We start from the raw sequence: 13712 nt of genomic DNA, 5'->3' as shown, positions 1-13712 counted from the left end.
CAGGAGGGGGCTTGCCGAGTGGGTGCCGCAGTCCAAATAGATCGGAGTTACGAGAGCGAATAGGAAATTTGGCACTCGATCCAACGAGCTCGAGCAAAGAATGGCAAGATTCCAACCGAGGAGAGGAAAAGAAGGTGATGATCAAACCTTAGGCGCAAGTACAGCGGAGCTGCCCAAATGCAGCTGAACACAGGCGGTAGGTGAGGTGGTGACGATCTGCTGAGTCAGGCAGCCTGCTCGGGCTGCCAAACTGAACTGAACCTCCCGTCTTGACCTGGCAGAGTTCCGCCCGCGGGCAGACGCGGGAAACTCTGGTCGGGTGAAATATGTGGCGTACGATAAATGTGGCTGTGCGAAGCTGTGAGCGCCACAGAGATCGGCAGCCAAAGTCAAGCTTGGGGAGATGGCCCAATCGAGAGGGCTGTGGAATGACGTTGTGCCAGACTGCCAGCAAACAAAATGCTCTGATCCTCTGACTTGTCTCGCACCGCCATTTATATTCCGGCTCTTTCTTCTCACTACCCCAGCCGATTTGAAATTTACACCTACTGAAGTTTTCCCCCCCTCCTTCTGGCTTGCTCACGACAAGTGATCAATTCTCCACCGTCTGCTGGCACTTCATAATCTGCCCGTAGCAGACAGCCCTCAATCATCGCATTCCCCCCCGAGCTGCGCTTGAGCAACTGGATCAACACTTGGGAGTTATCCACCATTTTTCTATCCCTCAGTGAGCCATGTCCGGGCTACTTTGGTCCCTCGTAGGCAAGAGAGTGCTTGCCGAATCTGCTAGAAATCATTTTGGAACCGAGGTAAGTCTGTATTCTGCTTATACTTCTTTGGTCCTTCTACAGCCCCCTCTCTTTGCAAGGCGTTTCTGCGAGAAAGTCAAGCTAGAGCTAATGGTGTTGATGAAAAACTGCAGGACCCGTATTTCGAAGAAGTCCCAGCCTCACGTCTGGGTCAAGCTCTGGGCAAAAAGACGCAAAGGCGTCGCAAAGCGATTCCGCCTGGATTAACAGAGAAGGATGGCAAGATCCTCACTCAGGTTAAGCGCAGAGCGTACCGACTCGATTATGCCTTATTTAATTTGTGCGGGATCAGATTTGGGTGGGGAAGTGTGATCGGCCTTGTTCCATTGTGAGTGTGCGATTCGCAAAGGATTCTGCTTCCTTCTTTCTTCGATCCCAGGACATAACTCGCTGACCAGACTACCATTTCAGTGCCGGAGACGCCGCAGACGCCGCACTTGCCATGATGGTGGTGAAGAAATGCGAAGAGATCGAAGGTGGACTTCCGCCGCGTCTGCGGATGATGATGATGATAAATGTAATCATTGACTTTATCATTGGCTTGGTTCCCTTTGTCGGCGATGTGGCAGATGCCGTGTACAAATGCAACACTCGGAATGCCGTCATTCTGGAAAAACATCTTCGCGAAAAGGGCGCGAAAACACTCAAGTCCCAGATACCACGCGACGGTGCTGCAGCCGCTGATGGCAGGCCAGAAGCACGAGTTGTTGATCACAGTCTTCCTGATGAGTGGGATAGGCAGGAAACCGGCGTGGTCGATGACTTGCCGCCTCAGTACAGCGAACAGACCATTTCAGGCACGCAGGGGGCAACAAATGCTCAGCAACCCCCTGCGAGGCCTGCACGGGTTAAAAAAGCCCGCAACGAACGTCGTTCGAAGAAGTGGTTTGGTGGTTCGCGCCAACCGGATGATGATTTGGAGCGAGGAAGATAGCCCCGTGTGCCTCGAGCTGGGAATGAATGAGTCGGAATCATGTTCTTCGTACGGTGTAATTAGCGGAAATCGGTTGTTTGTTCATGTTTTTATTGCGGTCGGATTGGGTCAGTTTGCGCTAGGGGTTTTTTTTCTTCAAGAATCGACTTCACTTCATGAATGCCTCTGGGCGAGACCTCATGCATCCGTAACAAAATCTGGCACTGTAGTTGTCGCTGGACTGATTCGCGACGGTGACCCCGGAATTTCCCTTCACATTTCCTACAAGTCCTCCACACAGCGGACATGAAGGGTCATCGGATTCGATGGTTGACTGCAATTTGTTTGCAGTTCTTGAAACGTTCGCCATGACACCTCGATATTTCTCGCCTTGCGTCCGCACGTAGCGCATCATGAGCTCGTCGATAGAAAGATTCTTGGTCAAAACATCATCTGCAATAGGTTCGTCAGGAACGACCACACCTGAAAGCTCCTGACAGACGCTCATGTACTGCTCCAGTTCAGGCTTTGACAGGTCTCGCAGCGGAAAGTCAAAGTTGACGCCCCAAGGAGACATGCCGTCAGACACGGACCAAGTCAATGAGGCACCGCGGCCTTTAGCGACACTTGCTAGGGTTTTTGCAGCGAGGCGCGTATCCGAATCACCCCAGATGACAGTCTCACATTTCATGCTTTTTGCATATTCAACGACCAGGCGGGTCAAGAGCACAGAGTTCAAGTCAGCCTTGGATGTAGGACTGGAAATCGCAGCACGGAAAGCCGCGAGGCGGTCCTCGTTGGACAATTCCTCCCAGTCGACCACAGCATGACCGGCATATTCCTCGATAATCTCTTTCATTTCTGTGACATAGTCGAAGACGCTGTGCAATGGCAGTTTGGTAAACGAAAGCCTGGGGAAAGCCTTGGTGACTGCCTCATAGACCGCGTCGAAAGCGCCATTTTGTTCATCGACGACAAGCACATGAACTTCGAAGCCAATATTGACAAAATTCTTGGCGAGCTGCCGCTCAATATCCTCATTAATAATCTGCAACAGAACCGAGGAAGAAATGCCGAGGGACAGCGGAAGGAGAAGTCTGGGTGCCTGCCCGCTCGTTCTTTTCATTTGCTTAAACTTCGACATGCGCATGGCGACCTTGTGAGAAAGAAAGCGTTTGAAGCATTTTCTAGAATGGCGCTTTTTAGTACTTTGTTCACTGGAAATTCTTGGAGTATGGCGGGGTTGAAGTTGCTTTGCATACCCACAGTAATGCCTGTGTCGGGTGTGTAAAATGGCATCTGCATCTTTGCAGTCCATGCAAGCACGTTGTATCTCCTGAGATGGCATAGCTGCACAGTGAGCGCTCCCTTTCTGAAAAAGAGCGACAGTGTTGGTAGAACACTTCTCTTCCAACGGACAAGAGAAAAAAAAATGTTGCTAAGGTGGCGGGCCTGACCGGTCCAGTACTGCCATGGCCGGAAGTGGACCTGAGAGACGGTTCTGCCGCAGCGGGCAGGCTTAGGTAAGATTCCATGCGCGGAACCCGGAAAGCTGGGCGCTCCCGGGGATGTTTAGGCCACGCAAGTGAAGCTCGGCGGTTCCGGAGAGCTTCTGTGGATCGCTCTCGAGAGACCGGCTTTTCCTTTCCAGACACTATCTGGCCGACTTTGGATGCGGCGCGACATTGAGATAGTCTTGATACCCGATTACGGCGCCTCGAGTGTTTCTAACTTTTCTCTTTGATTCCGTTACAATGCAGGGTTGGCTCCGAACACTGAGCCTAACGGCTTTGCTGGCGGGCGCCGTGGTGGCCAACGAAGTGCAAATTGTACGCCACGACCACCATCGCCTTGAGCCTAAGCAATGCTAATCAGATGTGACATTAGAAATCCGACGAGGCGCATCGTCAACAATGCTCAGGCATGTACGGTCGAAAGAGCTGGGGTGGAAATGTCGACCCCTTTATCTTGGTCAAGTTTGCCAAAGCAGAGAACCAGGAAGGAGACCCTCTCGCCAGCCTGGTGATCTTCGAGTGGAAAGATGAAGAATTGATTGGCCGATATCGCACTACCGATGATGAGGTGTGTCGATGCACTTGATTCGAGGAGGAACACAAGCTGATACAGGATTCAAATCAGATCAAGGAAACAATTTGTGACGAATCGGCCGTGGATGCGAAGCTGTGTACGAAAGATGAGGTCGGATCCTTTATACTCACCAACAACGCTACGGATAGCTCTCAAAGCCCGATTATCTCCAAAGCCATTCACCTGAACAGTCCCGACGTCATCAAGTATCCGGTGCCCAAGACCGGCTTCTACTGCGTGAGCACCTACGCGTATTCAAATGTGGATTATAATGCGGTCATCACCTTTCGCAACTCCTATGGTGAACTACCCGCGGCGCAAATCGCTAAGCTCCCCTTCTATGGGGCTTTGACTATTGTTTACGCTGTGGTGGGAATGTATGCGACCATCCAGGTGACTCCATTGCTGGACTTGACCCGAGCTGACTTGACACCAGATTCTGGGCTTTCCTATATGTTCAAAATCGCCATGATATCCGTATGTCATACAGCTTTTTCCACATCTCCTCATCTCCAACGATTGAGTGCTTATTGTGAACAGTGCCGGTCCAGAACTACATCACCGCGATCCTGGTTTTCTTGATTGTCGAACAGCTGATGACCTGGGGCTTCTATGGTACGTCTTTTGTCGGATGATATGTTGACGGAGTATGGCCTGACTCTCTTTCTCTTCCCCCCTCTCTTCTTCCTAGACTATCAAAATCGACATGGGTTGAATACAATGGGTAAAGCATTGATGGTCATCGTTGCGATCCTCAATGCTGGCCGCAATGCCTTTTCGTTCTTCCTGCTTCTCATTGTCTGCATGGGTTATGGTGTGGTGAAACCATCCTTGGGTCGCACCATGATCTATGTCCGCATCTTGGCCATCGGTCACTTCATCTTCGCCATGGGATACTCGGTCGCCAGTCTGTCCATCACGCCAGAGACTGCTGGACCCCTTGTCCTTCTCATCGTTCTACCTCTCGCTGGTACTCTGACGGCCTTCTATGTGTGGACATTGAACTCATTGAATGCCACGATGAAGGACCTCATCGACCGAAAGCAGAAGACGAAGGCCCTGATGTACAAGAAGCTTTGGTGGTGCATTCTTGGCAGCATCATTGTCATCTTCGGCTTTTTCTTCATCAACTCCTTCGACTTTGCTGGTCATAGCGACGCTGACTTTGTGCCTGATCACTGGAAGACTCGATGGTTTGTTCTGGACGGTTGGCTGAACTTGGTGTACTTCTTCGACATTGCGTTCATCGCCTACCTCTGGCGCCCCACGGCGAACAATCGACGCTTTGCTATGAGTGATGAGGTATGTCATCTTGTGCCCGAGAAATGAAACACGCGAGGCTTGCGATTTTCATGCTGACTGAACCCAAATAGCTTGCCCAAGATGATGACGGATTCGAAATCCGATCCTTCGGTAGTGGTCTGGACGAGGAAGATCCTGCCGAGGCGCCTCCGGAATACCCTGGCAGCTCGTCTGCCGCCGGACACCGCGACCTCTCTCCGGTGCCTCCCAAGCCCGTCTCGGCCTCAAATCATCGTGCATCTCTTGATGACGAGACCATCTTTGCAGTCGGCGAAGACGGCGACAAGTGGTCTGACGATGATGAGTCGCCCCGCAACTCCGGCGAGCGGCAAAGACTGACCCGCTAAAATGGACTCAAATGTGGCCTGTCCTTTTGACTTTCCGACTGTGTGCAACCCGGGGAAATTGATTGGGTGTGTTTAGTTTGTGCGGTTTACAGGGCAGAAGAAGGCGGTCCTCGAAGAACCTGATGAGTTTCATGCATGTTGTGGCGTTAGTTTCCTTCTGAACTGTATTTCTTGTGCTCGCAATCCGGTAGGCTTGAATCGTTCAGTCTTGTTAGCCAGCAATCTCGATACCAGACTATTCTCAATCGTTTGCTGCACGGGACGGATCTTCTCTGGCCGCGGCACCCGGACTGTCGAGTGTCTATACCCATTTTCCTTGTAAAATCAGGTGTTTTGACAAGTCGCACATCTACCGAATCTAGTATACAGATTGATTGTTCCGATGAATAAATCCTTTGCGTCCGTTCAAATCGTTTCCCTCGCAATGAATCTCGTAGGCTTACCGGGCGAACCCGCCAGAAACCCATCGATTCGATCCAAGGCGGGTCTCCGATGTGCGGCTTGACTCATGCAACCAGAGCCTGAAGTTACTAGCGCAGGTACCTGATCGGTTAACACTACTCTCTCCCATTCCTTGACCACAACTTGGACCAACTTGCTTTGACATTGATTCACTGGTTCCCATACATCAAGAACTTTGGCACACAATTCCAGATTCGAAAGTTCCCAAGCCTCTCTGGCGCCAAAAGCTTCGTGGGCATTGGTAGAAAGAGCGGCCATTCTGCTTTGATCCCGCCTTCTCCAGCTTAGCACTGAAGCAAAAGTCCACCAACTTCTTTGATACAATCCAATCTTGAAATTGATTCCCCCTTGCGAGATCATCCTGCATTTTGTTCAGTCCCTGTGAAATAAGCTGTGAAGGTGCTTACCCATTGAACTCCGAGCGTGAGACTGTTGTGCGACCTCATCAAGGACGCTCCTGACCAAACATGACGCACGATCCTGCGGGCCAGGAAGCTGGGAACAGCGCTCCATCGGACCACAGCGTCCTCTCTGCACTAAAGAAATACATCTCTTCCCCAGTTCCACCCAGCTTGAAAGTCTCGGAGCAACTGCATGAGCAATGCCTCACCCTTCTCTCCGAAGTTGACGAGCTCCAAGGCCTTCTTCAGCGGACCTTGCGCAACCCACAACTCGTCGAGGTCCGCCAGTTTCGGTCCAATGTCATCTCAGAATTGAAGATGTTGCAGAAGTTAGAGCAGCGCTTCCAAAGTAGTCCCGAGACCGAGGGCAATGCCGCTCAGAGCAAAGGGCAGAAGAGCCAGAGTCGGGCGGCGGAGGGAGACAGCGACGAGGACGAAGCGGCCCGTGACGACGATGAGTCCACGGTGGAAATGCGGCTGATGCATGCGCTGCGATCCTCGAATTTACCCTTTTACCAGGCTGTGTGGGACATTGCGAAAGGGACTTGCTGCGGATTGTCTGCCATGGGAAAGCGATTTTACTGGGATGCTCCCGCTAGACGGTCCGAAGATGAGCTGAAGACTGCGAGGAGGCAGGGAGGTGGGGAGAAGCAGCCCAACAAAGACAAGCGCAAGAGCGTCTTTATAGATATCGTGGCGGATGATGGAGAAGAGTGGGTCAAAGTGTCCACAATGTCGGAAAGCAGACTGCTGTTTGAAATGGCCAAAAAGGGCTGGGAGCGAGACTCGGACGAATGCTCGTCTGACGCAGGGAGTGATGGCCGGCCACGACGCACAGTGCTTCGGAACTTTGATGGCTCAGACTGTGATGAAGATGAGGATGAAGACGAACTGGAACTTATTAAGCTGGCCAGAGATATGAGAAGAGCGGCCGACGCTACGCGGTTACGATACAAACACCCACGGCTACGAGTGGTGCTTTCGAAGATTCAAGAAGGGAATGTTCCTGAGATTGACGATATCATACGTGACATGCGCAGCTACGGAGTCACCATCGAGTGCCAGGATGCTTTGTCGAAACCATCAAACATGCAAAAGCCCGACCTTTCACACCTGCTTCCTCAGCCCTTCAAACGTTTCACTGAGATCCTAAATGTGGACTGCACCCTTCTCCTCGCTTTGGTGTCTGATCTCTCCCACACCAAAGAAATACCACCATCGCCGAGCTTTCATAGAGCAATTCTCCGCCAAATTGAAGTCGAGAAGCAACAGCCGCTGCTCCAAACCGAGCTCTGGCCCGCCATGGGTGACCACGAACTGGTCTGCACCAACGAGGCCGCGGTTCGCATGCGTGAAATCGTGCAGCTGATAGGCACAGAGACTGAGAAAGAACGGACAGGGATCATGATGGGAGATGCGCCTTATGGTGTTCTCGACCGGGAATCGGCCATTCAGAAATTTCAGGAGCTGTCAGACTGGAAAGTGCCGCTCGATTGGAAGATCCCTATCAAGGTCGTGGACGCGCAGCCGGTCATTGCCGCAGCCGAAGCAGAGGGCACATTGCCACCCGTGGCGGAGCATGTTGCCAGAGGCTTGTCGGATATCAACCACAGCGTGTTCATGTATGGATGGGCGACCGGGATGACAACCATCTCCAGCAATCGCACGATTGATAAACAAATTGAGGCCACGGTAGAAAAGAACCGAGGCGCGAACGAAGACCTCGAGGGTCCCATGGTCTGGATATGTGATACCGCCCGCAGCTTAGCTGGAAAAGAAAAAGACCGTAAACCATAGACGAACGAAGGGGGGGTCTCGCCAGAATTTCGTGAGGGATTCCCAGTGAGGATCTTGCCCCGTGGAGTCGATTTGGATCGGCGAGTCAACGCGGAGCCGGATGGGTTGTGACAAAAGAAATCCATAGAAAGAGCCTGACAGTCCAAGAAAATATAAACCATGACTGATCCAAGCAGCAAATATAGTCCATAAAAACGCTAATGATATGAGTCGTTGAAGATAGCACTGACAAGCTTTGGCAAAATGGCCTACTTGTCGGAGGGTCTGGATGGCTCATCAGGGAGCCAGAAAACGATGTCTCGGTCGGCACTTGCAATCATATGGTAGCGCGGATTATACTCAATCAGTGCGGTCCGGCTTTGGTGGGACAATCTCGCCGCAGGTTGGAGTGATACGTTCGCTTGTCGCCCTTCTCGAATGTCATTCAGATCCCAGACAAGCACATCTTGCTGGTCTCCATTACCCCCAATCACAAATCGTCCATCCGTCGTAAAGCAGGCGTCACCTTGACCAAGAGGCTTGCCGGTGGTTGAAATAGGCGCGGCTCGCCCAGGCGATCCACTCTTTCCAGTCAAGAAAGCCTTGATGGTTCCATCAAAAGCATCCAATATGTAGTGTCCGTGATAATCGGTTCCAACCATCAAGTACTTTCCATCATTGGAGAACTCAAGCCTTGTCCAAGCGCGCCCACGAGTTGAGGGTGTGTACATCTCCTCATATGGCGCTAGGTCGAAAGTGGAGAAGGGCGCTTTATCATAGTTTCGGAAATCGTAAAGGAGGATCGAGGAGGTTGCCTGAGAGGCAATTGCGATAACCGAAGCAGACGGGTCAAATGCAACAAGATAAGGAGTGGCCAATTTTAATTTGCCTTGTGGATTTCGAGAGCCCAGATCCCAGACTGTGACGGTGTCGTCCTTGGAGCACGAGATGAAGGCATCGCTACCTGGAGACATTGCCAAGCATGTGACCTTGTCTGTGTGCCCTGAGAAGTAGCGCACATACCCTTCGTTGTGGAGATCCAGTAGACGCAGGGAATCTTGTAAACAATGTAAGCCAGATATTCGTCCTCGTGACAGATAGTCCGCTCACTCACGATCGACCTTGGTACTGGCGTGCAGTACCTGACGAGAGTGGTGGGTAAACCGAGCGAGATGGACCCCGTATTTCTTGCTAGGGACCGATTTGGTGGATTTTCCTTCTTTGACGTCGAAAATCTGGATCGTCTCGTCGTCACCCGCCGCGACAACAAATTCACCCTGATCATCGAAGTCCAAGGAGGTTGTGCAATGAGAGGCTGACTCGGATTTAGAGCTCTTGAAGGCCTGAGCGCAATGTTTAGTACTAGAGTAAAAGTGCTGTGAGGTTGAATGGTTATGCATACCTTGCATGGGCGGTAGCTTCGAATTACATCGGATATCTTCAGAGACTGTGAGGGCTGAGTGGCCTGCCCACTTGACTGAGCCAGGCCCGTAAGCTGCGGGCCTTCGGCCATGGCGAGTGAGTACACAAGGAAGCTAGATCCGAGATCCGAATAGGGCTTCCAGAATGTTTATGAGGAGCGAGAGGCACGAGCTATGCTGAAGAAATTGGTTGAATGCTTGTCGCAAACAAATAAATGGCAGAGGGAAAGCTCAGGACGCGCCAGCGGGGCCAGAGCAGCGTCGCGTTTTCCTCTTTCGGCCGGACAAAGAGCTCTCCACACGCAATTGCCGTTTTTTTCCAGAACAAACAGGGAGTTTTGTTTCTCCGCTTCACCGCCCCCGGCGTCGGAGAGGTGGAGTGGTGCCCTGCTGCATTGGCCAATCATCAATGCTGACCTGCGGCCTACGGTAGCCGCAGGTAAGCTTTACGTACGGATGCATCTCTGGAGCCTTCTCAGCTTACTTTGAACTTTCCCTTCGAGAGACGCTCAAAGAGGCAACCAGAGCAGTATATACTCCCTCGGTATAGGCGAGACCCCATCCAGAAGAAATATTGCTAGGATCTGATGTCTTTGTGGTGCATAAATTGACAGCTCAACTCTGAACTTGTCTCTGTTGCTGTCTCCGATCCCCCTCCGATCCCCTTCAGACTCCATCACTCTCGGTTGCGACAGGCTCGCATTTGAAAAATGTCCACGACAACAGGGTATGCGGGAAACGGTGAAGAGCAAGCGCGGTAGAAATTGAAGTCTGCTCCGTCCAATGCTGACCTCCTCTTAGCGCATTCCTCGCCGGAGGTATTGCAGCATGTGGTGCTGTAACAGTCACTCACAGTTTCGAAACCGTCAAAATTCGGTAAGTTCGGGCTGACTCCAACGCTTGATACGTTTGTGCTGGGTAGCGCTAATATCATGAAGCTTGCAGTTGCAGGGAGAATTACAGTCGAAGAATGAAGGTGTGAAAAAATATCGAGGCGTTTTGCACGGCGTCAAGGTCATCCTTCAAAATGAAGGGCCGAGGGGATTATTCCGTGGTATTGGGTCCGCCGTGAGTTCAACCCCCCCCCCCCCCCCCCCCCTCTTATGTCCGATTATGCGACTTCGGACTGTGAACAAGATTCTGACATCAATATTCTTGCAGTATATCTACCAAATTCTCCTCAATGGTTGCCGTCTCGGCTTCTACGAACCTCTTCGCTCCACAGTGACGAATGCCATCTACAGTGACCCGAACGTGCAATCGCTCGGCGTCAACGTCTTTGCCGGTGCAGCTTCCGGCGTCATCGGGGCGGCGGCTGGATCGCCGTTCTTCCTCGTGAAGACTCGCCTGCAATCGTATTCTCCTTTCCTGCCCGTTGGGACCCAGCACAACTACAAAAACTCCATCGATGGACTGAGTAGAATCTATCGGAGCGAAGGCGTCAAGGGCATCTACCGTGGTGTTGGTGCGGCCATGATACGAACGAGCTTTGGTAGCGCCGTTCAGCTTCCGACGTATTTCTTTGCGAAACGCCGGCTGACTCGGCATTTGGGAATGGAGGAGGGTCCTGCTCTGCACTTGGCCAGCAGTGCCGCTTCTGGTTTTGTTGTGTGCTGCTTCATGCATCCTCCTGGTATGACAATTATTCTTCCTAGGAGACCATCGTTCCCGCTTGTACTGACTTTGTTGGACCAGATACCATCATGGCTCGCATGTATAACCAGAGTGGTAACCTGTACCAGGGCGTCTTTGATTGCTTGTTCAAGACTATTCGTACCGAGGGCGTCCTGGCAATCTACAAGGGCTTCTTCGCTCACCTTGCCCGTATCCTCCCGCATACTGTATGTTCAGCCTTTTCAAGAAATCTAGCAACCCTAGCTCGTCCACTAATCTTACCTCGAACAGATCCTAACCCTGAGTCTTGCCGAGCAAACAAACAAACTGATGCGCCGGGTTGAAAGCCGCATATTGCCTGACGCTGTGCGCGAGAAGCTCTAATCGTGTAAACCAAGCGAGGACTTGGACTGGTCGGTGGTTGCTGGTCTCTGGCGTGGGTCAACCATCGGAATCTTTAACCTCGCCTTTCCATTGGACATACGATCCCGCGTCGAGGGTGATGAACTCTGCGATGTCGGGCTCTTTCACTGGGGTCTAGAATTGGCGTTTCATGGTCCGCCTGTCTAGGATCGCCTTGTACATGAACACGGGGCAGTAGAAGTTTATAAAGAATAATTGGGACATGGTAACAAAAATTGGATAGAATTGGTCTTTTCAGCGCTCTGGTTTCTTGTAATCGGTATCCAGCCCCCCTAGGCAGGGACAGCTTCATCTCTGATACTTGCGGACCGTGGCAGACGACAAATGGCGCTACGAACGTTGCTCTGTGGGTGAAAATAAGATAAGCCCACCCTATTCGACGGAAGCGAAACCCAGTACTGAAGTAAGTGAGTCCTGGTAGTAAAATGGATACCAAAGAGGAAAGTTTTCAATCCAGTAAAAGTAGTACGTTGCACGTGCTCCTGGGGCGCTAGTCTGTCCAGTATGGATGGATCTCGGATAGACTGAGCGGAGAAATTTCCCTGTTCAGGCATGTATGGGAATCCCCCGAGTGGCGGCTCTGGCCGCTAGTCGGCAGCCGAATGTGCATTCAGTAGTTCATGCGGTCAAGTACCTCGGGAGGGAACTTGATGCCCAGTGCAGACCGAAAGCCGTGCACTGGGAACTTTTGGTATTGGATGGGGCACCACTTCGTCTCTTGGCCAAGACGCATGACTAGTAGGGAGCAACGTGGGGGCGGAAAGCCCAAGTACCGCAAGATGGCTTGGGCAAGCGCCACAGATTCTATAAAGCTTCAGTCAAGTGTTTGTCTTCTTGAAGCGGGAGGTTCTGAAAGTCTGAGATCGAATCCACCAAATGCTTGAGATTTCTGGAGAACCTTTCCAAATGGACATTGTTTCAGGTCAATCGGCATGTGTATGAATGTCTTCCAAATCAATGCTATGAACTTTCCACTCACATTAAGGCAGGTCCAGTGTCCGTGCCCCATTGGCCTGATTCCCTAGCGCACGAGACTCCACCAGGGCAACCCCTTAAAGGCCAAGAACCGCTATGCCATTGAGAAGCCAGCACTAGAGAACACTAGTTGCCTGTCTCCATCTGTAGCGGCGCATGAAACCCTGTCACCTGTCACCTGCGCTTGTGAGTCCTGCTCCATATACTTGGCCCACAGTATCCTTAAATATTCCAGGATTACCCACCAAAGTGAGATTGAAACCAAGATCCCTCACCAGAACTCAGCCGCCTGCTCTGAGATCTCCATTGTCATAAGCCTCGCCCCCATGCCGTCCTTGAAGAGCCTTCTCCTGCCGCTTGCCCTCGCCATCGCAGCCACCTCCGCTACAGCTGTTGCTGATGATGAGACCTGCCCCAAAGACTGGCTTCCCCAACATCAACATGGGGGAATGAAGTGCTGTTATGGCAATAAGATCCTCGATGGAACGGAGAATTTCTGCTGCGTCTACGACATGAGCCCTGTGCCGACCAGCAGTGTGTCCACGGCCACTGAGGATGATTACGCTGCTTGGGCGACCGCCGGCGACGGATGTGTTACCAGAATCCCTTTCACTGCGAGCAACTACTCCGATCTCGTCTCTTCGGCCTCGTCAAAGATTGCCGCCAGTCGAACAGCTGCCGCGACCAACGAGGCGAGTGCGACGACTACTTCCTCCAGCTTAACCGCTTCACCTACCAGCTTGACTGCAACTCCCGCGGGCTCACAATCAACCGCCGCAGTGCCATCTACCACCGAGAATGCCGCTTTGCCAATGGCTACTGCTCAGGATATAGTCTTGGGTGGAGCCGCCGTTGTTGTTGGTCTTCTTGCGCTGTAGGGCGGGACTGAGGTCTCAAATGAAGCACGGCAATCTGTGTACAAGATTCTGGGAGACCAGTCTATAGTCTCAGTGGCCAGAAACCATAGGAGTGAGAAGTTGTACCAACGAGAATAGATCGGCATTAATTTCTGAAGCGGCGGTCTTCCCACTGAGAGATCCGGAATACCCTAGTGAAGTAGTTCTTGGGCGAAAAAAAGGGACCCGTTCCCTAGGTATAAGAAATCCTCGCCCGTGAGGTTCTCCTGTTAGGATGTGCATTCTGCCTTGTTTGTATGGCGCCCTGTACATCTCACTGCCCTG

At 51.9% G+C, this 13712-nt stretch overlaps 7 protein-coding genes across 7 annotated transcripts; 5 read left to right on the top strand and 2 right to left on the bottom strand.

The window, feature by feature from the left end:
• Positions 1–734: 734 nt before the first annotated feature.
• Positions 735–1743, top strand: POX_d05353 (uncharacterized protein; the record flags this gene model as incomplete). The annotated part of the gene is made up of 3 exons (XM_050114201.1): positions 735–809; positions 923–1137; positions 1221–1743. The coding sequence occupies 3 exons, from the start codon at positions 735–737 to the stop codon at positions 1741–1743; spliced, it is 813 nt and encodes a 270-aa protein (XP_049969152.1).
• A 148-nt stretch (positions 1744–1891) lies between these two features.
• Positions 1892–2872, bottom strand: POX_d05352 (Cytoplasmic tRNA 2-thiolation protein 2; the record flags this gene model as incomplete). Its single annotated transcript, XM_050114200.1, has 1 exon — positions 1892–2872. The coding sequence occupies one exon, from the start codon at positions 2870–2872 to the stop codon at positions 1892–1894; it is 981 nt and encodes a 326-aa protein (XP_049969151.1).
• Positions 2873–3476: 604 nt separating this feature from the next.
• On the top strand, positions 3477–5459 carry POX_d05351 (uncharacterized protein; the record flags this gene model as incomplete). Its single annotated transcript, XM_050114199.1, has 7 exons — positions 3477–3551; positions 3610–3804; positions 3862–4187; positions 4247–4287; positions 4351–4425; positions 4502–5112; positions 5184–5459. The coding sequence occupies 7 exons, from the start codon at positions 3477–3479 to the stop codon at positions 5457–5459; spliced, it is 1599 nt and encodes a 532-aa protein (XP_049969150.1).
• Positions 5460–6388: 929 nt separating this feature from the next.
• POX_d05350 (uncharacterized protein) lies at positions 6389–8119 on the top strand (the record flags this gene model as incomplete). The annotated part of the gene is made up of 1 exon (XM_050114198.1): positions 6389–8119. One exon carries the CDS (start codon positions 6389–6391, stop codon positions 8117–8119), a length of 1731 nt encoding a protein of 576 aa, XP_049969149.1.
• A 248-nt stretch (positions 8120–8367) lies between these two features.
• On the bottom strand, positions 8368–9611 carry POX_d05349 (uncharacterized protein; the record flags this gene model as incomplete). The annotated part of the gene is made up of 3 exons (XM_050114197.1): positions 8368–9155; positions 9213–9441; positions 9501–9611. The coding sequence occupies 3 exons, from the start codon at positions 9609–9611 to the stop codon at positions 8368–8370; spliced, it is 1128 nt and encodes a 375-aa protein (XP_049969148.1).
• A 618-nt stretch (positions 9612–10229) lies between these two features.
• Positions 10230–11517, top strand: POX_d05348 (Mitochondrial oxaloacetate transport protein; the record flags this gene model as incomplete). The annotated part of the gene is made up of 6 exons (XM_050114196.1): positions 10230–10246; positions 10321–10395; positions 10458–10587; positions 10681–11152; positions 11215–11360; positions 11425–11517. 6 exons carry the CDS (start codon positions 10230–10232, stop codon positions 11515–11517), a joined length of 933 nt encoding a protein of 310 aa, XP_049969147.1.
• Positions 11518–12857: 1340 nt separating this feature from the next.
• POX_d05347 (uncharacterized protein) lies at positions 12858–13409 on the top strand (the record flags this gene model as incomplete). The annotated part of the gene is made up of 1 exon (XM_050114195.1): positions 12858–13409. One exon carries the CDS (start codon positions 12858–12860, stop codon positions 13407–13409), a length of 552 nt encoding a protein of 183 aa, XP_049969146.1.
• Between the last annotated feature and the right edge of the window lie 303 nt (positions 13410–13712).

Source organism: Penicillium oxalicum, chromosome IV (assembly GCF_001723175.1).
Source record: "Penicillium oxalicum strain HP7-1 chromosome IV, whole genome shotgun sequence".
Taxonomy (NCBI): Eukaryota; Fungi; Ascomycota; class Eurotiomycetes; order Eurotiales; family Aspergillaceae; genus Penicillium; species Penicillium oxalicum.
Note: the sequence above shows the minus strand (reverse complement) of the source record. Positions and strands in the feature narration are given on the sequence as shown.